The following is a 23,334-nucleotide window of genomic DNA, read 5'->3' as shown; positions in this document are numbered from 1 at the left end:
CCTAGACAAAGTAAGTTTTCCCTGTCTTGTTTTAGATGCAGTTTTAGTAGCATTCTACAAAGATCATCGCTAATTTTCCTCCCAGTGGACATGAGCAAGCAGAATGTGTACAAAAGCCCTTCAAACACGCTGACCATTTAAAACACAAGCAGAAGCAAAAGGTTAAAAAAAAGCCACTGCATTTGTCTGGCTTTATATATGACTTCAGGTTAATGTCAGAAATATGGCTTACAGCTCTCATTCAAGCAGCTGAAGATAAAACCAGGCAATATTTCTACAAAGCCTTGTCATTGGGTATGTGCCTATTGTTGCCTATCATGCCATATCATTTCCTGCTCCGTATAAATTACTTCTATGCCCCTTTTACACAGAATATGCCACAATATCAGAGGATTTTAAAGTTGTGAGGACTGCCTTTACAATAATATTATGAAGGGCAATAGGATTTTCCATGCTGTACAAGTAAAAAAGTAATACAAGGGCAGAAGCTGATGGAAAAAGTGTCCAAAAGATTTTTGACATCCAGTCTGAGACATCTGGGATCTGAGGACCCACAGCTTTCTTGCAGCAGTACCAACCAGGTCCTAGCCTCCCAACCAAGTACCACAGAACACCATCAGCAAACAGTGACACTCACTGCATTAACCTTGAAGCTTTCCCTTCAGATCCCTGAAATTGCCCATTTATGTGGCAACTCCTGCAGAGAAGGTGACAGCCCTCTCTTCTGCTCAGAGACCAAGAATGGCAGGGAAGTCTCTGGATGGGCAACACATAACTAAAATGTTAGCTCACGAGTTAGCGCATGTGGACTGTTCTTCCCTCACTTGAGGACTTCACGTGATTTCCAAGCACAACTCAACCCTAATGGCATTCCAAACCTAAAATTCAAGTCACTTGGACTATACAGCAGCAGCAGGGGGCTGCCATCTTCTCGAGGAACAGCTCCTTGAATAGATGCTTATTTAGGCCCATCCTTTTGGCTTACCAACAGGCATAAATGTCCAGAATTTAACATTCAGGACCCAACTCCATATTCTGGAGCGGTCTGACTGCAACATTTCCACCCATTTCCCTGCGTGCACCTCTTCCTTTCACTTGCCACCCTTTCACATTGCTGCGCTGTCAGAAGACAACTCCTCTGCTCACCTCGTGTTTCTCTCTGCACCGGCTAGCAGCACCAGGAAAGGCACTTTGCTCCATCCCCCTTGATGCTCAGGCCGTGCCTTCTGCCATTCCTTAACACACTGATGGCACCAGAGACTAGAACCCACAGAAACGAAGAAGCTTCTGTCCTTCTCACGGCTCAACAGGAACGATAGTCATGATGAGTGGAAAGGACCCAGCTTTGACCACCTGGCAGTATTCATGGCCTGCAAACTTTTACTTGGAAGTGAGATTACACAGCTGATTGATCAGATACTAGCAAACAGCTAAAAGCAGAATGCTTCCAGAAAAACTGCTTCACGAGTTAAGGACACAAGCTGCTAACTATCTCTACATAAACTACATGGCAACCACTTCACTCCAGGGCATTAATAAACTCATCCTGAACCCTGAGAACAACCTACTGAACTGGTCTACTGTCAAGTATACCTGAGTTTCAGATGATCACAGAGCTCTAACTACTTGCAGAACTGACTGGTAATGTTTTCTTCCTGATTACAACGCACACGAGCCTTAGCTGAGCCAGGAAGAAGTGCTGGGAAGAACCCAAGGCAAGGAGCTAAACAAGGACTGTCATCGTTGGACAGAATCTAGAAGCTCTGTATTTCAACAGAAAGACTGATTCCAAAATTCTTCAATTACAAGGTTGAGAAAAGCATCTGAAATACTAAACGCCTGGGAATCGCTTATGAACAGTTCATATATTTTGAAGATGTAAATCTTGGGAAGAATACCTTATGTTCATGGCAAATGAGCTTGGAGGTGCTGTGTATTGTAACTCTCGGCCAGAAAAGACAGATAACTATTTTGGCTCATATTACCAGAGATGAGGCTATGTCTAGCACTGATTTTCCACAGATTCTACAACCTTGGCCTACACCAAAACTCTCAGCTTTGTTTTACCATAGATCATTCATCATGATTTCTTTTCTTTTCTTTTCTTTTCTTTTCTTTTCTTTTCTTTTCTTTTCTTTTCTTTTCTTTTCTTTTCTTTTCTTTTCTCTTCTTCTCTTCTCTTCTCTTCTCTTCTCTTCTCTTCTCTTCTCTTCTCTTCTCTTCTCTTTCCCTCCTTCATGCATTCTAGGTCACATACTTTACACTGCTAACAGTCTGACTTGGGACAAGTAAAAAGCCATTTATTTTGCTCAGTACTCCTTCAATATTTCTATTGTGTCTTTTTTTTTTTCTTCGCTGAGTTCCCCAAAGAATAGCCTCTTCCTTGCTTTAATAACTTGGACCTCAGTCAAGGTTGATGCGTTACTCCATTTTGCAGGATATTTTCATCAGAGGAGACAAAACAGTGTCTAATATTGCAATGACTGATCTTTAAAAGTGCTCAGATTAAAGAGGAAATCACTAAGAGTTGCGGAAAATAAATGTAGGAAATAAGCTTTAAAAAGAAAGAATCGGCAGCAAAGGCACTGAACTGTGCACAGTCTGGGGATCTTCTTAAACACAAGAGATGTCCTTGGCAGATCCCCTCAGCCTCAGTTCAGGTCACTCCAATACACATGGGTTACTACGCTATTATCTGTCCCCACAGCCTTCCAGCACCCTTTGTGAGCGAGCCAGCAGCAGCTCCAGGATGTTGTTTCCTTCATGCTGCTGCTTCATACTGTTCTGTACGGACTAAGTCGATCCCAACCAAGGCTTCAGCACTCGTGGGCAACTACATGAAAGCACAGATGTACGTGGTATTTTCTATATTCCTCTTGCTGCTCAAGTGAGACTGCCAGCACGCGCTTAGGCACCGGGAACGTCTCAAAGCAGGTCGGCGATACCAACCCTCAGGAGGGAAGTTTCCACTACTCGGGGCGCAGCAGGCAGCCTTCGGCTCTACCTCGACTAGGATCCAAAGGCGGCTCTTTCGCTCACCGGCCGAGCGGCCCTCCCCTCCCCTCCCCTCCCCTCCCCTCCCCTCCCTTCCCCTCCCCTCCCCTCTCCCCACCCGAGGCTCCCTCGGGGTACGGCCGGCCCACGGGAGCGCCGCCGGGCACCGGGCACGGGCCGCAGAGCTGTGCAGCCCCGGCGGGGCCCCGCGGCGCCTCGGGGCCTTCCTGCGCGGCCGGCGGCAGGAAGCCCCGCGGGGGAGGCGGGCCGGAGCCTCTTCCCCGCAGGTGGGAGGGCGACAATGGCCGGGAGGAAGGAAGCCGGGAGGCGGCGGGCCGGGACACAGGACGCAGGGCCCGGCGAAGGGAGGGAAAGGGAAGAGGGGCGGTAGGAAGGGGCGGCCGGGGCGGCCCTTCGGGAGGGCGGCGGGCTGCCCGGGGAGCTCGGCTCGAGGGGTGCCGGCAGCCTGCGGCCGCTGCTCGTGCCCTGCACCGGAGCCCGGCCGTAAAATCAAACGGGACGTCGGCTGCCTAACGCGACCGCTCCGGGCGAAAGGTTAGACGAGAGCGCAGCGCCTTACCCCTTCAGCGTGGATCCCAAGTTCATCTGGTTCCACGTCATGCATTCCAGCTGTGATGTCATTTGGTATAAATTGTCACTGCGGTGGAAATAGCCAGAATTAGAACCAAATGCGCCGCCATCGGTATAGCACCGACTCGTCTAAATAGCAACATTTCGTTATCGTCTTTAGATCTAAAAACAGTAACATATTTATTTATGCAACGTGTCTTATCGATGTAATCATTTGTGCCTCGGGAAAAGGAGGAGAGGGGAAGGGAAGGGAAGGGAAGGGAAGGGAAGGGAAGGGAAGGGAAGGAGGAAGGGAAGGGAAGGGAAGGGAAGGGAAGGGAAGGGAAGGGAAGGGAAGGGAAGGGAAGGGAAGGGAAGGGAAGGGAGAAGGGAAGGGAAGGGGTCCCTTGTAACCTACAAGCCTGTAAGTCAGTGCCTGGCTGGAAGCTGAGACACGAAGCTTTTCCCCTTGCAGAAAAGTCACATCCGATATCGGCACATTTAAATTAATGGAAAGAATAGAGACCCGCGGGCTAACAAAGGAGATTATTTGTTTTAAAAAGGCAAATCTGTTAACTGTTTAAACCGGGAGTGTAAAAGATCACGTGCTTAATGGAGTGAAACAGCTATCGTGACTCGTGATGGATGGCACAACATCTAGGGGCTTGACAGGCAGAAGAAAAATGGAGTGGCTGGGCGATAAACTAAGCTCGCCACGGGAACGCGCTGGGACGTCTGATGTCTGCCCGCTCGCTGCGGCGCGCTGGGAACCGGCAGCGACGGCGGCACCCGCGGCTCCTTCGGAGCGGGCACGGCTCGGCTCGCGGCGCGGCGCGGGGCTGAGCGGGAGGCGGAGCCGAGCCGAGGGTCCCGGGAGGGCTGCGGGACGGAGCGGCTCCTCCGCCGGGCGCCGCGATGGATGGCGGGTGGGGAACGGGCGTTCGCAATAAGGCGCGTCGGGGCTGATTAATCGCGCCGGGATTCGCCGCGCTCGGGCAGCGAGTTTCTCTCGTCCTTTTACTAAAGAGGGCTTTCTTTCTTCTTCTTCTTTTTTCTGCCTGGCAGGTAGAAAAGACCTAAAAAAGTCAGATTCCAGTGGGAAGCTTTTGCATATAAAAACAAATTAAGTGACTTCAATCTCGAAGTATGCGCGGTACCATTTGTCAGCATCACCGGACGCTATTATTCATTACTGTGTCTGAACTGCTATTATGCTACTACAATGTCCCGCATATCAGCTCGGGGATTGTTAAACTCTCCTGCAGTTTCCCCATTTGCAATAGCAGCTCGTGCTGGTCTGTGCCAACTACGTTTTGCAATTCCACGAATTCTTCCTGTAATGCTGCCGTAATTAATTCCTCCAGGACCCTGATTTTTATTAGAAGTGCCCGCCCGATGCATTTACAGCAGGAGATTTCCCTTTAACTTTCTTTCCCTTGACAGTTCATTTATAAGAGCCTCCCCCACGATATCCACTTTTTCCCCTCCTTTGCTTTTTCATAAAGCAATACACTTATTCATCTTGTCACCCGCCAGCAGCCACCGTACCGCACGCCGCCGTCGGGTGACAGCGTCCAAACCCAGAACCCCGGACCGAGCCGCAGCCCGCCGTTCCGCCCCCAGCCGCCCTTCGGCCCCCTCCCGGTTCCCGGTTCCCGGCCGCGCTCCGCTCCCCGCCTCGCAGCCCCGACGGCAGCCCGGCGGGACGGGCTTCGGAGCCGCCCGGTAGTTGGTGCCGGACCCGGACGGCCCCGAGGGGGCAGGCGGAGAGCTGGGGCCGGGGCCGCGCAGCCTTCGGGCACGCCGTGGGCTGCGGAGGGAAACCGGGAGCATCGCCGAAGGATGGAGCACGTCGCTTCCGACGCGTGACGGAGTGCGGGACGTCCCTCGGCCCCGTTCACGCGTCGGCGCTGCTCGTTATGGACGTGGAGATAGCGGCCCTAGGCAACGTCTCTGCTTCGAATGAGGCTTGGGTTGGGAGAAGGGAAGCGGGTCCCTGGGGACGTGCCTGCATTGACTCCGGTCGGAATCGTTGGCCCTCCAAACGGCCACAAAGGAGAAGCTAAATATAACTTATTTTCATTAGGAGATTCTTTTAAAGAGAAAGGAGAGGAAGGGGGGAACGTTTCTACAACGGGATTAATGTAAGTTGGAGTGGAATAAAAGGAAGTCCACGCTGAGCAAAAAGGGAACTTAAAAGGAAACCAGTAGTAGATCATATAGAGTTTGTTTTGGCCTGCACCGCGGTATTACCGAGTTCTTGACCTCTGCACAGAGAGAGCTATAATCTGAACCGAGACTCCTCCACTTTTAAAGTCTTTGTAAGTGTGACTCACAGTAAATTTTCAACATCGGGCATGTTTACTACATCGAGCAGCGCGAGGTAGAAAAGTTCACATCCCCACGTCACCGCCCCGTGCCCGGCTGCGGCCCGGGCAAAAGCCGCCCCGCGGTCACCCGCCCGCTCGGACCGAGCCCGACGGGACCCGGCGGGAGGGCGTAGGACCGAGCAGGGCCGAAGGCTCGGCCGGGGCGGGGGTCGGCGTGCCCTCCGCGGCAGGCTCGGTAGCCTCGCCGCAGCTCGCCTCGTGCCGAGCACCACGGGAGGTGCGGGACACACGGTGCGGGGAAAGAAGCGACGTCCCGCTACGCCGAGCTCCCGCACTCGGCCACGCCGCCCCGTTCCGCGGCTAAAGGCGGCCGGCAGCGCCCGCTCTACGGGCACGGGCCGCAAGGAGCGCCGGCACCGCGGGACTCAGCCTGAAGCCGCGCAGACGCGCACGAGGTGAAAACAGGCTTACAGACGGTAATACGGGTTCCGTCAAATCAGCGTCGGGCAAAAAGAGGGCGGCTGGTTTTCAGGCAGCCGGATACGCGGCCAGCGAGGCAGGCTCATCTCTGCACGGTACCCGGCGGCACCTCCTAGCAAAACTCCTGAGTGCAAGGAAAATCGTTTTTCTCCGGACGCCTCTGAGCCCGTGGGAGTGAGGACAAGGGGTGCTCGGCCTCAGCCACCTGTTCTGGGCGCGATGCTGAAGCGGGACGCGTGCTAGGGGCCGCCCCTCGGCACGGAGCGGGCTGTGCCCCGACCCACGGGCTGCCCCACGCATCCCTGCTGGCTGCCGCCGCGAGCCCTCGGCACAAGCGGCCGTTCCTGCCGAGCTCACACGTCCTGGGATCGGGCTCACCCCACTACACGTAGGAAAGCCCACTTCGGTGGAACAGGAGAAAAAGAACCCTTCGGATCGTGCTTGGCAGACCCTTCGGAAGAACCGGAGCTGCTCGCCGGGGCAACGGCAGGAGTCGGGCAGGTTTCGCCCCGGCTCTCCCGAAGGACCCCCCTCGAGGGAAGAGCTGCAGCCTTCACTTCGCTCGGAGCCGGTGGCCAAAGCGCAGAGCGGAGCAGAGCGGCGCAGAGCGGCGGAGCAGCCGACCCGCCGAGGGCAGAGAAACCCCGCAAAGGGGCTGGCGGCCCTCCGAGGGCTCCCCGCAAAGCCTATTTATAGACGGCCCCGCCAGGGGGGCCGCTTCGGTCGCCTCGGCCAGGAGCTCTCTCCGCCGATTATTCTGCACGCTAATCTCTCTGGATAGGCTTCTTTCCTTCCTTCATTACCTCATTCCCTCCTTCCCTTGACGTCAACTCACGTTCGTTAGCGAAGCGGCTTCTGGAAGTGACAGAATTGTGTTGTCCCGCTTCCAGTGCTGATTAATCAGAGGCGATAGAGCCGCCCTATGAGAGGAGCCGCTGCGGCTTCCTTCGCTCAGGGATATTGTTTTGTGTGCCGCAGTTACTTAGCAACTCCGAGATACGGGACCGGCTCCAAGTTCACAAAAAGTTGAAGAATAAATTTTGGGGAACTTCTCACTAAACACGTTGTAAAACTGCGAGAGGCACGCCCAGCCCCCACGCCACACCAAGAAAGAAGGGAAGCCGCGATTGCAGCGGGCCTTCTGTTCACGGGAGCAAAACTCCACATATGCTTTCCTCCCAGCAAGGAAATCCGAAGCTTTGCCCTCGTATTGCCCCGTTCTCAAAAAATCGCCTCTTTGCGGTCCGGTCCTCTCCGCTCCAGGGAGTGGAGCCGAAACCTTTCAGGGAACTGCCGTACAACCGCCCGAGCGCCCACCCGACCCCTCACACGCTCTGCGCGCACCCGCACCGCCGGCCCGGCCCTGCCCTGCCCTGCCCTCCCCTCCCTCCTCTGCCCGGCCGGGCCGTGCCGAGCGCAGGCTGCGCCGTGGGACCGGAGCGGGGCCGCAGAGCGGGGGGCTGCAGGCACCGGACTCGGCCTTGGGCAGCGAGGGATGTTCTGGGGCATGCTTGGATCGGCAACGGCACCAGCCAGGAGCTGGGGGGCCAGTGCCAGTTTTTTTTCTTTCTTAAACGCGTGCATCCTATTTTCCTTTTTGTTGCTGTCGTTTTGTTTGTTTGTTTCAAGAGGAAGGCAGACGCGACCTTCTTTCCCCGGTGCTATAGAAAGCCGTTGGTGCAACACGCCGGCGCGAACCGAGGGGAAGGGGAACGGGGCGAGGAGGAGGTACCTGTTGTAGGGGGTCCGCAGGAGCAGGGCCTGGCTGCCCGTGCAGCTGTCCGTGGGGGTGTGACAGCCGTACACCGGAGGGGGCACCGAGTACTGCTGGTCCCCTGCGGAGAAAGCGGGACAGGTTAGCCCGTGCCGCGGCCGCCGCCCAGCCCCGCGTCGCTCCGGCCGGGAGCCATTACCTAGAGATGGCTGCTGGCTCATGGGGTCCTCGTGTTTGAAAGAGTGGTTCGTAAACTGCGCGGCGTGGTGAGACGGCGTGTGGCCGTAACTCGGAGTCCCGTCGAAGGCCACGGTGCCGTAACCTGCCGGAGAGAGCACCGCGGGGTCAGGGGCCGCCCGGCCCGCACCGGCCCCCCGCACTGCGGCTCCACGCGGCCGTCGGGTGAGAGACGTCCCCGGGGCAGCCCCAGCGCCCGGGCACCAGGCGGAGAGGCGCGGCCGACGGGCCTCCCGGCCTCCGCTCCCCCGGCACAGCACGGGCACTCGGCGGGGCTGCGGGCGCCGGGCGGTGCCGTGTGACCCCGCGGGGTGCGGGGCCGTCGGGGTGCGGGGGGCGGCCCTGCGGGAGGGCCGAGGCGGGCAGCCCGCTCCGGAGGGCGGAAAGTCGGAAGTCTCGTTCACGTTTCAAGAGAACAGATCGGCTTCGGTAATAAAAAGGATGTTTTCATTAATTGTTACTCATCCTAAAGAGGAAGATTCCCATCTGCTCTGTATACTCCTCTGCCGTTTCCAATTTAGAAGTTACCCTTTAATCTTTTTTTTTTTTTTTTTTTTAAGAGCAGTTTCTGAAGAGTCTGCAATGAAGAATGTTACACGCAAAACTAAAACTCCTCCTTTCAGCGAAAATTGCTCTCCAAAATAACAAACAGCCGATTTGGTTTCCTACGCCGAGCAGATTCAGATGGAACGCGAGCACCTCTGCTGACCCCGGGCCGCCGCGAGCCCGTAAATCAGGTGCTCGGACACCGACTTTCATTAATGACTTGGAGCTGGCTAAACAACTTCGGCTAAGAAAGTAATTACAAAGTAATATTATCTCGGCAGCTTCTCGGCTCGTCAGCAGTTACCCCCAGAACCAAGCTGCTCCGAAGTCACTCTTCCAACAAAACAAAACAGAAAGCCCGGCGCGGGCTGGGAAAACAAACGAGGCCGGCCCGAGCGGCCGCTCTCGCACCGTGCCGTGTCTCAGCCCGCTCCCTCCGCTCGGGCACCCCGCGGGATCCTCTGCCTTGGGGCGCGGGTGCCCGGCTGATAACCACAGGCGCCTTTCCGAGCTGCTCCCATAGGGGTAACGCAGGGACCGCGTGCCGCTTCCGCAGTTGATTGTCTCTGCAGACAATAAATTGGACCCGGCCGCATTACGGGATTTAATCAACCTGCAGAACTGCGCAGGAGAAATTAAGGGAGTGATGGGGAGGGGGAAAAATCCGAAGGCTTTATAGCCCTCACCCTCGCGACGGGTTTGTGCCGACCCCCGGCCCTTCGCCGGCGAGTGCGAGCGGCGCTGACAGCGCGGTACCGTGCGGGCTGCCGGCCCGCAGCTGCTTCTCGCTCCTTATCTTCTTCCTTGGCCCTCGGGGCAGAGGCTCAGCCTTCAACTCCCTTTCCCCCTTTTCCCTCCGCCTTTTTTTTTTTTTTTTTTTTTTGTTACTTTCAGAAAACACTGACACTTTCTACGTTACTTTTGGCCCGGCGCAGACTTTTGGTGACCTTCACAATGCAGCTCGGAGCAGAACGATGTTTTGGCCGCATTTTCCGGTGCTGCCTGACCCAAAGCTTCAGGAATGTGATAAGAAAGCCGAGTTCTGAACCGAGCTGCCGATAGCGAGGTCTCTTTAATTAGGCCGTTATCAGAGTCGGGCCCGATTAAAACGTGCTGAAAATAATTGAAAGCTATACAGCTGCTGCAGCACGGGGCCCGACGGAGAACTCCAGCTGTGGAGGAGCCCAGCCGGGTGAAGGAGACAGGCGGACCAGAAAGGGAAAGCTGGGCTTCCAAAGCCTCGCTCCCTACCCCCACGCCCCGGCCCGGACTCGGCTGAAGTGTCATCGCAGAGCCAAGGTAACGTCTTTCCCACGGTCGGAAGAACAGGCTATAAGCCCGGGAGTTCAACCTTGAGGAAAACGAAAACAAGAACGTTTTATCCGTCGCTGAGAATAAATCAATCAATGAATAGAAAAACGAGAACCCTTTGCCGAATTCCTGCTCGCCGAAGGAAGGAGCGCTACCCGGCAGGGCCGGAGCAGAGGGAGGGGCCGCGCTGCCCGAGCTCTGCCCCCCGCAGCAGGGCACGGCCACGCACACACCTGCTCACCAAGTGCGGGAGCTGCCGCCCGCCGCCTCGGGGGGACAGCGGTGTGCACGACGGCTGCGGAGCCGCCCGCACGGAGCCCTGCCGGGCCTAAGGCCGCGGACAGGACGGGTGCCGCGCTTCTCAGCGTTAAAGGCTCCCCTTCGCTTTGAGGGGCTCAGCAATCAGGGGACACCCGCTCACCCACCCGCACAGGCCGAGGCTCATTCCCTCGCCCTTCTCGTCATTACTTCTGCTCGGCCATTAAAACCGTCTCAGCTATCTGAAATCCTTTCAGGTGTCCGAACAACGCCAGAGGCTCCGTGCTGCGACGGCCGCCTCCGGGGATGCTGCGTAGCTTCCCCAGCCTTGGCGGGCCCCTCGCACCGCTCCCAATTTTTCGACACGGCAGACCGGCAGTGCCCGGGTCTCCTCTCCCTTCCCCGTCCGCCTCCTTAGCCGCCCGCCCGGGAGCAAAGGCACCCCGAAACGGCCGGGCGCCGGCGGACCCGCCACCCGCAGCACCACGCCCGCGACCCGAGGCTGGCTGTCGAGCCGCGGAAGGGCAGAACGCCCGTCGGCAGCACGGAGCCGGCCCCGAGCCTCTCCGGTGAAGACGGCTGCGAGAGCGCGGCTCCGGGCCGCTCCTACGGCCTCCCCGCCGCACCCGGGCAGCTTCCCCCGGGCCGGGCAGCGCGGGGATGGAGCGCGGCGGGAGGCGCAGCCCGAGGCGCAGCCCGGGGATCCCCAGCGAGAGCTCCGCGCTCTCCCTCCTTGCTCGCCTTAGCGCCGGCAGATGTTTACATTGCGGCCGCTGGAAGAAAAACCATTAGGCGATAACCCCGTTCCGTAGGCGGGGGCTGACCGATCGTTAGCCGCGCACCCACGCGAATTTCTGGGGGCAGCGCGAACCGCGGGGCCGCGACGCTCGCAGCCCGCCTCGTCCCCGCCGCGGAGCCGCCGGGAGGGAACCAGAAGCCTCCCGGTGCGCGCGGCTCGGCCCGGGGAGCCGGCGCTCCTGAGGTCGGTCCGACGAGCGCCTGGAGAGCAGCACCGCGCGGACAGCGGCCCGAATATTCAGGAGGAGGTAAACAACTCTACCCCCTCCCCTTCAGTGCGCGGCTCGCGGAGGGAACGGGCTCGGGGCGGCGGCCCCATCTCCGCGTCGGGACCATCTGCAGCCTGAGTACGGCTCCGAGAAGAGAGGAGGCTGCTCCGGCCATGGCTCCGCGGCGAGCCGCCCGCGGCTCCCGGAGCTGCCCGGGGGGGCGCGGCGGCGGCAGGGCTGCGGCAGGGACCGGCCCGACGAACCCCGCACGACGGCCGCGGGCTCCGTGCGTGGGGCGAACGCGGCCCGGCGAGGCTACGGCGGCGCCCGCGGGGCCGAGCCCGAGGCCGGGTGATTGGCACGCCGCCCTTACCCTGATTGCGGATGGCTTGCTGGCTCTCCAGGCAGTTGGGCAGGTAGGGCCCGTTGGGGAACATCCTGGCCTGGCTGGAGGGCGGCTGGCTGGGCGGCGGGGCGCCGAAGGGCCCGTAGCGGCAGGCCCCGGCCGTGCCCGTGAACTGCCCGGAGAAGTGGACGGTGAAAGCGCTCAGATACTGCTCCTCGTGCGGGTCCGACCCGTTCCAGCTGGGTTCCTGCTTGATGAAGGAGTGCGGCCCCAGCGAGCCGTAGGAGGCCCCCGGGGGGAAGTCCAGGACGGGAGCCCACTGCGCAGCGCTGCTCACCGGCATGGCGCAGTTGCTGTTGCCCGGTAGGGAGGGCACGGAGGGCAGCAGCGCGTTCAGGTCCCGGACGTCGGACCCCATCTGCTCGCAGACCTTCTGCCTGCCGCCGGGCAGCCAGTCTCCTCCCGGGCCGCACTTATTCCAGGACACCTGGCCTCTGCCCGCCAGGCCGGAGGCCGGCTCCGGCTGCAGGCACCAGGCCGGAGAGCTCAGCCCCTTGGGGGAGTTTTGCTCCGCGACGCAGCTCCCCGGGTCCAGCCCGGCGGGAGCGGGCAGCAGCGACAGGGAAAGGTTGTTCTCCAGGATCGCCTCCGGGGCCGCGCCCGCTCGCAGCGCAGGGCGGGGTGCGCGTGTGTCCGTGCGGCCGCGGCCGTGTGTCTGGCCGTGTGTGCCGGGGGGAGGGGGGGCACGGCCGCCTCGCACGCCTCACCTCGGCTGCCTGCTCGCACTCAACTTTGCAAAGCTCAAATAGAGGCGCTCGCAGGGGAGGAGGAGTCAGCCGCGACGATCCTCCATTCACACAACCTTCGTCGAGGGGCTGCCCACAGCCCGCTCTGCTAAACCGACCCGGGCCAGCCGGGGGAGGGGGACAGGGGGGGCGCGGGGACGGAGGGGGAGAGGTTACTGTGGGAGAATATATCTTCCCTACGCATCCCTCCCACCCTTCCTCCGGTGCAAGCGCCACTAAATCTCATCCTAACATCCCTTCGCTTTGGGAGACGTGGCGAGACCGCCAGAGGGATGCGGGCGGCCCCGTAAGTACGTGCTGCGCCGCTTCCCGCAGCCCCGCGCAAGTCCCGCGGGAGCCCCGAGGGCGGCGGGGTCGCAGCCCCGGGCACCGAGCGGAGAAGCCGCCGCCCCTGCAGGACCGAGGGAAGTGACCCGGCCCGGGGCGAGCCGACCCGGCGAGGGAAAGTGTCTTTCCAGGTGCTCTCCCCGTGCGGGAGACGTCCGCGTCCCCCGAGCAGCCCGTGCCTAGAGGGGAGGAAGCGGCTGGGCTGCTGCGGGAGGACCGCGGCACAACGAGCGCCCGCTTCGGGGATTCACCCGCACGGCTCCGGGGAAGACCTGCACTCTCCCTTCCCTACCCAACCCGGACGGCGGCTCCGCAGCACGAACCCGGCGGCACCTCACGCATTATCTCGGACGGCCCTCCCGGGCAACTCGGCGGGCGGGGGGCCGTTCCCGGCAGCCAGGGGGCCGCGACCTTTTCCCCGCCCCTACCGGCAGGGCGGACGGCGAGGCCCCCGGGACGCGGCCGTGCCTGCCGCGGCCAGGCGCACCCCGGCATCCGGCGCGATAGAGCCCGCCGCCTCCCCCGATAGAGGCTCACCGAGCGCGGGATCCCGCCCCCCTCCTCCCGAAGCACTCGACCGGGCCGCTGGAAGGCTTAGCCCCTAGGGCACGCGTGTCACAGCTCCGCAGGGTCGCGTGTGGCTGCGCTCCCGTTGCGCTCCGCACCCGGCCGGCCGCACTCTCGGCCCCGCGCCGCGGCCCCGGTGAGAAGTCGCTCCCCCGAGCTGCGGTGCTAAAAGCGCCGCGAGGAGCGGTTACCTGCCGCTGCGACGGTGGGCCCCGATGTCCTCCGGTGGCAACTCCCGCTGCGGCGTTCCCATTCCCCGCGGCGTTAAAGGTTACCGCGAAGCACCGCCGACCCCCGAACGATGTTTTGAGATCGTAAATGCTGCAACAAAATAAATCGAAACGGCCCGTTACTGGCGAAACCGAGTGTGATTTCACGTTGTCCTTACACTGATTAACACCCGTAGGGTTCTGCTACTAGTGAAATTTTCACAGGCTGTCTTCAGACAAATCGCTTTTAAATCGCCCTCTTTGATGTGTACATAAACGCGTTTGTTACAGAAATCTGCGCGTACGATAAGAGCGAAAGGTTTCTTTGCCATTATTAAAGGCTGCGTAAGTCTGAAGGAGCTGCTGCTCTCTGTGAGGACACACGAAACGAATTCGGTCTCGGGAGATGAGCGAGCGCAGCCCGCTGCCGCGGTGCGAGGAGACCGCTCCCGTCTGCTCCCGTCTGCTCCCTCTGCTCCCCTCTGCCGCCCCCCGCCCCGCCGTGTACCCGCAGCCCGCAGCCCGCCGCTCCCGCACCCGCCGTGTCCCGGGCCGTGGAAGGGTGTGGGAAGGTCGGGGCTGCTGCTGGACCCGGTCTTTTCTGCGACGGATCAACATGCGGAGTTGGTCCCGTTAACCGCCGGCTCCAAAATCTACAACGTACGTACTTAAATGTAAATGCTTGTGCAACTTAAACAGAGCATTTTATTTCCCATGAAAACCAGACCTCTCTTGGTACAAACAGAAAGCCTTCCTTAACGGAACGTTTCTCTAGTTTGCACGTTTTTTCCCTTTTTTTTTTTTTCTTTTCTTAATAGCCTAATTTGAGAAATATTCTGGAAAGGGAGCAACGTTTTCTCGATCGCTTAGGTCTGCGTTATTCCGCCCGGGAAGAATACCGTAGCCCTTCCAAATCTTCGCCTCCCGCATTCCCAGCAGACACGGCCGGGCGCCGAAGCAAGCAGCTCCCTCGGCCATCAGCGCATCTCCCTCCCGGCGGCCCCCGGCTCGGCCCTGCGGGAAGCACCGCGCCCGGCACCTGCTCCTCCCGGCACGAGGCAGCCCGCCGGGACACCGGGCGGTGCCGGCACGCAACGGGCGGACGCTCCTCGGAGCCGAGCCTGGACGCGGCTTCAGCCGACCGGGGCAGCCCGAGAAGAGGGGCGGGCTGGAGACTTCAGGGAAACAGCCGGAGTCAAATCGGCTCCCGCAGCCGTTTCCTTACAGTCGGCAACAGCGAGAGGTAAAAGCTCCCGCCCCCGCTGCGGGGTCGAAACGGCCCGGGGCCGCACGTCCTCTTCGAAGCGTTGCGGGCACACCGCTCGCGTCCTGCCCGGGGTCCCGCACCCCGCACCCGGGCCCCGCCGGCGAGATCACGCCGCGCCCCGCAGAGGTCGCATCCCGGCCTCGACGCGGCTCAGAACGCACAGCCGGGGGCGCAGGGCGCGGGGCCGTTCTGCCGGGTACCGACACACCGTACGGCCGGGACCTTCCCACCCTCTGCCCTCCAAACTCGGTCCGATCCAAATCTCGGGCGGGCAGAAAGATGGCCGAGCGGCTTTGATCGATAATTCCCGGGAAACGAACCACGTCCGATCCTGCTCACGGGTAACGCCACGAGAGCAACCGACGGGTATTTCTGGGACGGGGTCGTTGTACCGGGAAGAAGGGGCTCGCGGAGCAGCTCCCGAGCCCTGAAGCGCCTCCCAGGCGGCGTTCGGCTCTGCGCCGCCGTGCCGACCAGTTAACGGCCCGGCCATTCTCACCACGCTTTACTAAGCTCCATAAACGATCCCCTCGCGGCTCGAAGCGGGGGGAGACCGGCTTAAACAGAGATAAATCCCCGGCGCTGTCGGAGCCGCTCGCGGCACGCAGGGGGATCTGTCTCCTTTCACTCGGGGAGCCGATCAGACTTTGATTACTTAAGCGCCAAGAGCAGCAGAAGCAGAGCTGCGAGCCGCTCTCCAGGAACGCGGAGAGGCAGAGAGGGGCGGCAGGATCTCACGACGCTGCCCGACCCGGCGCTCCTCCAGGAGCGGATTCGGGCCGGGGAAGCCCCGCGCCGCCGGCAGCGCCTCGCAGCGCCCCCCGGGGGCGGCGGCTCCGCTCGGCCCGAGGCCTCGGTGCCGGTCTCGGCCGGACGCCGGAACTCGGGCCGCTCTTCCACCGTAAATCTTCGCGACGCTGGAACTAATTACGGAGGGGACGCGTCTCAATTTGTTCCGCATTAGCGCCGCGCCGGACCGCGGGCACCGAGCGCGGGAAATTGATGAGCCGAGCCCCGGGCGGCCCGCCGGCACTGACCCCGCGCTCAACCCGGAGAGCGGCGCGGGGCGGGCCGGGATCCGCGCTCCGCCTCCCGCACCTGCGGGGCCCCGCGGCCGCACGGCGCTGCCATCGGCGCCCGGATCGCCGCGCCGCAGCACGGGGCGCGCTGCTGGGAGCCGGCTGGGAGCCCGTCGGTGCGGGTCCGGCCCCGGCCGAGATGCCGCGGAATGGAAAGCCGGCAATCGGCAACGCCGTTCGGATCCGATATGTGGGCCGTATTGAAAGTCTCAGTGATGCAAGGGAAATACTCGTGGAGCAGCTAAAATGATGAAATAGAATTCTCACGGTTTTCGGTACTGAGAAAAGAAAATGAAGGAAAAAAAAGCCCTTAGATATATAGACAGAAATACCCAGGTCTTTGAATGATCCCCAGTGATTCGGAAGTCATTAAAATTGTTATCTTTGGAGAGGAAAAAAAAAAAAACAAAACTACGGTAGAACGCAGCACATCGTATAAATGGATACATGGAAACCGAGAGCTAAGAATTCCTATTTCCCTCTTGTAGAATGCAGATTTCACTGCACAGGTTTACTTCACTCTAAATGTAATACTACAAAGGAAATCAGGAACGGTCCCTGTTATGTACACAGATCCTAAGAGAAACGCTGCCTTTGAGCACAGATACACATCTGAAATGTACAAGAAACATTTGCAGATTCAGAAGTGACAGGAAACATGCAAGCAGAGAAAAGCTGCTGTGCTCACTGTGGGCGAGCAGTGGCCGAGTGCAGCTGACAGCAGCAGCAGCCTCAGGGCTGTGCCTGCAGGGCGCTGCAGAACGGGCACAGAGCGTGAATCGCTCCGTCCTGGATTCTCCTGCAGATCTGACACAACCGAGTCCTTCTCAATACCAGCTGTGCCTGCTTTCCAGCGCTGGAGGACTTGAGTCCATCTTGCTCCAAGGGGAAAGCAGGCATAGTCTCTGATTAGAGATGGCCAGGACACAGGGCACAGCCCTGCAGCTTCATTAGTACACCTGGTCCTGCACTTACTGGCAGTCATATGAAGGCACACCTCTCTTCTCTCTCTAGACTGTATGCACAGTCCATATGCCTGGATTGCAGCAAATAAGCTCATTTTTTCCCTTATCCAGTCAGCTAGAAGCAACAGTCAGCAGAAGTGTAGCTCCGATCAGAATGGGAACTTTGCCAGCTCTTTACTCTGAAGCTTCCCAACGTATTTTTTGTTGGAGGCAGAAGATTTCCAGCCAGGCCCTCTGTTATGTGCTGTCGCTGCTGTGTGTGACACCTGGCCCAGCAGCTCCATGACACCAGGGCCTCTGCCCAAGAGAGATCTGCTGCAAGCAGTGGCAGAAAGTCTGATGCTGTCTGTAGGGCTGAGTACGACTAACTGGACTGTGCAGATGCCTGCATGGCTCTCACCAGCATGTCACTGCAGGACTTGGCTGTTCTCACATTTGTGACTGTTGTCATTCAGCAGCAGCCTCTGCTGACCTTCCTGCGACCAACAGATTTGTTTTGCCAAACTCCTTCTGAGACTCATCCACGGACAGCTGGAGATGAAGCTTGTGGGGAGAAGTGCAGGAAGAAAGGAGAGAGAGGAGCCCATGTGTTGAACTTGCCTTAGAAGTCCAATTTATTTGTTATGAGACACAAGAGATTCCTTTCCCTTCAGATCCGAAGGATGCTGGGTTCCCCTACATTCACTTGAGTACTGTTACGACAGAAGAGCTAAAAGCACCAAGACCTTGCTGTAGCCATGGAGTCACAGACTCTTGCACTGCTCGTCCTGACAACTTCCTCGTCTCCCTGTAATTCACTGAACCCTCCTCTTACATCCTAGCGGGGTTCAGTGAATTGCAGATCAGAACTAAGACTTGCTTTTGTGATCAACTAACCTCTCTTGGAGTGCTTTACATGTTAGTTGGAATCAAAGAGGCAAAACAGGGAAAAAAAGAAACCTTGCCAACTTGTCATATACATATATATCTTTAAATGAAACAACGAAAGGAATAGCTAAATAAGTGTGACTCCTTTCTAGGGATCACGCGATCTCAGATTAATTGCTCCAAGAAGAGATTTGCAAGTAGCTCCATAATGCTAATCACGATATTTTAAAAGTTTATGAGCAGTTGCTTAGGAAAAACAAGATAAAGCCTATGGAAATCTGATACTGGTCAACAGTGCATTTATTCAAAACATAATACTGACATCAAGTCTCCATAAATCCTTTGCCAATGAAACTTCCATTGTGATCAGTGTTCCAGATCTCAATGATTTATTTATTTTTCCTTTGGTAGACATTGGGTATATCTCAGAATGCACAAGTTATGCACCCACTGACACAGAGTTCATCATGCCCCACGAGGTAATACTTCTTAAATTCAAATCCGATAATTCAGACAAAGAAGTATTCCTATGATGAGGTTTTATTACTATTATTTATTAGTGGATTAACGTACATGAAAAAACTAACTTTTTTGTGATTTGCTTCAAAACTCAGGGCTTCCACATTGCCAACCAGTCAGCTCTTGGGAGAAGAGCAGACGTTCCATTGTACACAGTTTCAAAACAGAGTTCTTAGCAATTTTTCTCCCACTGAAGAGCGGCATCCTTAGCAACCTGTGTGTGCATTTGAGGAGATGAGGAGATGAGGAGATTCCACTGCTTTGAGCGGCTGCTTACATCTAAGGCAGACAGCGAAAGCCAACCAGAAGAGCTGCACCGGGAGGACAGACCACCAGCACATTTTTCTAACTCACTGAACAGAACTTCCCAATTCGTAGAAGCCAGACGGTCTTCACTATTTCGGGTTGCTTGGTTTTTACATGCTGGTCTCTTAACTGCTCTAATCAAAATGGACTCTCGTTATCAATTTACTCCAAAAACTTCTGAGCAGAAGTCAAAGTAAGTTCAGCAGATTGGTTGGATGTCAGCTAAAAACACGCTTAATTTTTCATCAAACAAACTTCTCTCAGAGGAACTGCTGGAGTCAGCTTTAGCCAAGGCACCATGAAATAATTCTATGTATGGGTGACAGGAACACCCTCTGACAGCTACGTGTTCTTTATCAGGGAATGTAAACTCTTGAGTAAGCTGAGTAAACTCTCGAATAATTTTCCTTACATTATTAGTCTCTGTTGAAACATCAGCAATGCACCAGTCAAATAAGAGCTCCAGAACATTTCACACTTCCAATATGCTCCACTCCGATGCCATGTATCGAGAACATAAATCAATACTCTCGGTGTTAAAGGAACAGGATCATTCCCACAGCCTCAGCACACACGGTGGAGCTCACAGTCTCACAGGAGGTAGGTTTTCTTCAAGAGCTGTGGTATTTCTTAGTGATCCCAACCAAAAGGGTGGCCTTAGGCCAGCCAGCACACGGGGGATGAGAGCTGCCCGACAAACGCAAGGAATCCAAGGAACCCCAAACACAGTTAGAAATGGGAAGCACTATCCAGCCCTCGGTGCCAAGTCATTAGGTGACCAGGGAGCTATGCTTTGTGGAGCGCTGTGAGGCTCCGAATACTCTTGTATAACATTTCCCAAATCACAGAAGTCCCCTGGGAAATGTCAGTAATCAAACAAAATCTCGTGGTCAGGAAGCTTTTCTTCATTCAGCCAATTTTATTTCCCCTTCATCATTCCATCTATTACTCATTACATCCTCCTGCCAAACACGACATAATTCTCTCTCTCTCTCATGCTCGTGTGTTTCAGTTCCATGCAGACCACGATGCCCTTTCATCCCAGCTTTTCCTACTCGTTATTCAGGCTGCACATATTTAGTCCTTTTCATTTTTCCTGCTGTCCTCCTCTGAGCTCCATCCAACAGCATCTCTCCAGAATAGAAGCACTCCATGTCAAATCAAATATTCTGCACATAACTATATCTGGCAGTCTCCAGACGTACAGCCGCAAAAACCAATGACTAAATCACCTTGAAGAACTGAGAATCCAAAGCCATAAAGTTGTCAAATCAGGGTAGGGAACTCTGGACGACACTGCAAGATCAGCTCCGCAGGAAGCCCTTAACTAACAGCATCTTCAGAAATTTCCCTGGTCTGTTTTATGGTTCTTGTCCCAAGGAACGTGTCACAGAGTACGCATTTGTAGTGATTTTTATGTTCAAAATATTTTATGAGCATTCTCTCACGATGACATTATTAAGACAACAGTAACTACATATCATAGTTATACCCTTAGTCTTAGAGGAGATTGTTGAGACAAAAGTTCTGAAACAGGGAAGTTCATCTAGAGACAGCTTCATGCTCCATTAAATTACTTATTTTTAGCAACTCATGCTCAAAACGTCCGAACATCTGTATCACTGTTACACAATGCTTTCCTTCTACTACCACATACTACTTTGAAGCAGCAGCTTCCACAGCCTTTCCCTGCTAAAAATGTGGCTTCTTATCCACAAAGAATCCAATGTCATTCCACAAAGCGAACCATATTAAAAATTATACCTTATCTATACAATCTAAAATTTCATAAACTCAGAGGTTGAAAGACTTCAACTTCAGTCACCCGAAGATAGCAAACATGCTAATTCATCTAACCAAAACCTGAGAACACCATACATGTGAAACTGGGCTTACACCTGGCTAAGAAAGGCAGCAGTCGAGATCCCTTCTGGTAGATTCTCTTAGTTTTGCTCTGGCTAGACATGGACAGTGGTGTCCGTGCCCATACAGACAGAACTACAGTAGCACTGCCTGAAGTCAACTTTTGATTTTCCTTTTACCGTGGAAGGGAGAGATGAGAAGACCGGAACTTCAGCAGATGCATGAGCCCTGAGAAAGGAGATAAGAGGGAAGTCCTGGTGCCGCTACATGCAGCATAGTGTGCTAAATGACCTGTGTGCACTACACACTGATAAGATGTAACTTCTTTTTTAAGCTACATCAGGTTCAGGTTGAGAGTGAGTCTTGGTGCTTCCTGGGACCTTGCCTAAAGAACATGCCAGAGGAGCACTGACAGTTTGGGGTCAGAGAAACTTCCATCTGGGAAAAGCACGATGGCTTCAGAGTTAAGGCAAGTGCTTGAGCAAGAAATACCTGGGTAACATTCAAAATGGAAAGGATATCTCATGAAGTTGGCAGATGTAAGGGACCATAAACATTCAGTAGGAAGGAAATAGATGACCGAGTGAAGCACCTGCACGTAGCTGCTAACCTGCACCTCTGTGCAGCAAAGGGGTACATAACATGCATGCCCCCAAGCCAAGACCAATTATTTTAGAACTACATGACTAGAGGATGGTTTCTGCCTTTCCATAATGCCATCTTTCCCTTTTACTCCAATTTCTTTGTCTGCTCTCTCCACAGTTTGTTCTTGTTATAAAAGAGAAGGTTGCATTCCTTTTCAGCCTTTCCTAGGTAACCAGAAAATGCTACACAATAGCACATTCGCAGATAGTTTTCATGCCAAGGATGCAAAGTTGCTTTGATTACCCAGCAGGCATTTATTGCAGAGTGGAAGTGAAGGGACCTCATCACGTCCGCCCTCCTGCCTTGAATGTTGGCTGCTGCAGCAATCTGCCTCTGCCTCACCAAATGCAGCTGTTCTGGGGCTGTGAGCTAGCCATGTTCCTTCTCGATTTTGGCCCAAAACAAAGTGGGGCAAGGTATGCAAGGCATTGGGCCGCTGACCACTGACAAAGCTTTAATTGCCATTTGGGTTAGGTTGGAAGCGTATTCCTAGAGATCCCATTCCTGTTTGTAAAGCCTGTTGGGGTGAACATTGCTCAATGGAAAAGCAGCACAGAAATGTAACAAAAGCCATGCTGCAAAATGTAAAAACACAAAAGTAATTCTCCCACAGGAACTGAAAGGCATTTCATACATGTCCAATGAGACATTAAAAATAATTATGTGGAAGAGTAATAGCTCCCTTGGTTGTTTTAATATATTTTTGTCTACAAACAAGAAACGTTCTCTAACTGCTGCCTTGGCTTGTCTTGAAAGGTCCCTCAAACAAAAGCCCTTCAAGTGACCCTTAGATTATTAAAGCTCAGTAACAATGAATGCAGATCTTAGTTAAATCAGAGGCTGTAAAAATAAAAAGACAGCAGGTTCAGTTCTGGAAATGAATATGCCTCAATGGAAACATGCAGAACATAGTTCTGATCTGTGGTCACATCTTCTCTGAACGAAACCAAAAACTTTTGCCTGAAGTATCTGACACTTGATTTCTCTCCATGAATAACTGCAAATAGCCCCATGTCTAGCACAAATAAAACATACTGGATCTTGTATCCTAACGCAGCTCCCCTGTCACGGACACAGATTGACCTAGATAACTCCATGACAGCATCACAGAGTTCATTCAAAGAGTAATTCACATCACCAAGGTTGTTTTGGATTCTACTCTTAACAGTTTTTCTTCCAAAACTTGCAAAGTGTCACTACTATCATCATAACGCTCGTGGTGAACAAAAAATGCCAGCAATGCCAAATTACAAAGCTTAAGCAATCTGATCTGCGTTTCCCCTGAGAGCAATACAAATGTTGAGATGGTCAATGACAGCCATTGATGTCAGATGCCAAAGCAGAAAAAGCAAACATGGGAGTGGGGAGAGATATATAGGCCCCGTAGAATACTCTGTTTTGAAAGTCATATGTCATTTAAATGGCCTTTATAACTCAAAAAAGTTCTTTAAGAATACGTTTGGTGTGGTTTGAAGACAGAACATACACTGCCACCAGGTGATAGGGTCATTTTGCATTTGGGAACAGGGTGCACAGCTTTTTGGTCTCTGCTTCATTGGTGTGAGCAACAACAGCTGTGCACAGTGCTCCCTTAAGCAGAGGCCCAAAGGGATGCTGTCAGGGCAAGCGGCCCATCCAAAACATCAAAATGACCCATTTCCTCCGCCTCCTTCACGTCTACCAGAGTTGCACTTGCAGCCGGCCGAGGAACTGGAGAAACAGAGACTGCCACTGTGGCGGGCAGGAGCAAATGGCTTCCCTAAAGGACAGTGGTCCTGTGTTCTTCCCAGCCAGCTCACAGCCAGCTCACCCGCCTCTCAGCAGTTGCTCTGGATTTCTTTGTGTGCTCTGGGGCTTCTCTTCCTTTCCACTCTCTCTCCATCAGGAGAAGCACCCGAGCTTGCCCAACCCTGCCAACCATCACATTTGTATCATTGGCTCCAACATAGTGGCATTCTGCCTTTTATTAGGAGGACTAGACCAACAAACAACTCAACACAACAAACTCAGTGGTGTTTCCATCAGGGGAATTCACCACCGCTGGCAGTACTGGCAGTACTGAACAGGTGGATAAATCAAGGCTGGATTTGATTACTTACTTATCCACCTCTTTCTCTCTCT

At 55.5% G+C, this 23,334-nt stretch overlaps 2 protein-coding genes and 1 long non-coding RNA gene across 8 annotated transcripts in view; 1 reads left to right on the top strand and 2 right to left on the bottom strand.

Annotated features, from left to right (window-relative positions):
• WT1 (WT1 transcription factor) overlaps positions 1–12,507 on the bottom strand; it is a 33,508-nt gene extending 21,001 nt beyond the window's left edge. For 4 of the 5 annotated variants that reach the window (XM_085223852.1, XM_085223851.1, XM_085223850.1 and 1 more), the window contains exons 1-4: positions 11,821–12,360; positions 8,288–8,410; positions 8,107–8,209; positions 3,575–3,652 (exon numbers count right to left, since the gene is read on the bottom strand). In XM_085223852.1, the coding sequence (XP_085079978.1) occupies positions 3,575–3,652; positions 8,107–8,209; positions 8,288–8,410; positions 11,821–12,211 (695 nt within the window). In that variant the 5' untranslated portion in view covers positions 12,212–12,360. Of the gene's footprint in view, positions 1–3,574; positions 3,653–8,106; positions 8,210–8,287; positions 8,411–11,820 lie in introns of all 5 variants that reach the window. The other variant, XM_085223854.1, reaches the window with a different exon arrangement.
• LOC146544201 (uncharacterized) overlaps positions 8,405–23,334 on the top strand; it is a 39,831-nt gene continuing 24,901 nt past the window's right edge. The window contains exon 1 of the long non-coding RNA XR_014883316.1: positions 8,405–11,486. This is a non-coding gene — a long non-coding RNA (uncharacterized LOC146544201). The remainder of the gene's footprint in view (positions 11,487–23,334) is intronic.
• Positions 12,555–23,334, bottom strand: part of LOC146544200 (uncharacterized) — a 46,225-nt gene continuing 35,445 nt past the window's right edge. For both annotated transcript variants that reach the window (XM_085223857.1, XM_085223858.1), the window contains exon 4: positions 12,555–13,814. In XM_085223857.1, coding sequence (XP_085079983.1) covers positions 13,460–13,814 — 355 coding nt within the window. In that variant the 3' untranslated portion in view covers positions 12,555–13,459. The remainder of the gene's footprint in view (positions 13,815–23,334) is intronic.

The sequence above is a fragment of the Meleagris gallopavo genome, chromosome 5 (assembly GCF_905368555.1).
Source record: "Meleagris gallopavo chromosome 5, MGAL_WU_HG_1.1, whole genome shotgun sequence".
Taxonomy (NCBI): Eukaryota; Metazoa; Chordata; class Aves; order Galliformes; family Phasianidae; genus Meleagris; species Meleagris gallopavo.
Note: the sequence above shows the minus strand (reverse complement) of the source record. Positions and strands in the feature narration are given on the sequence as shown.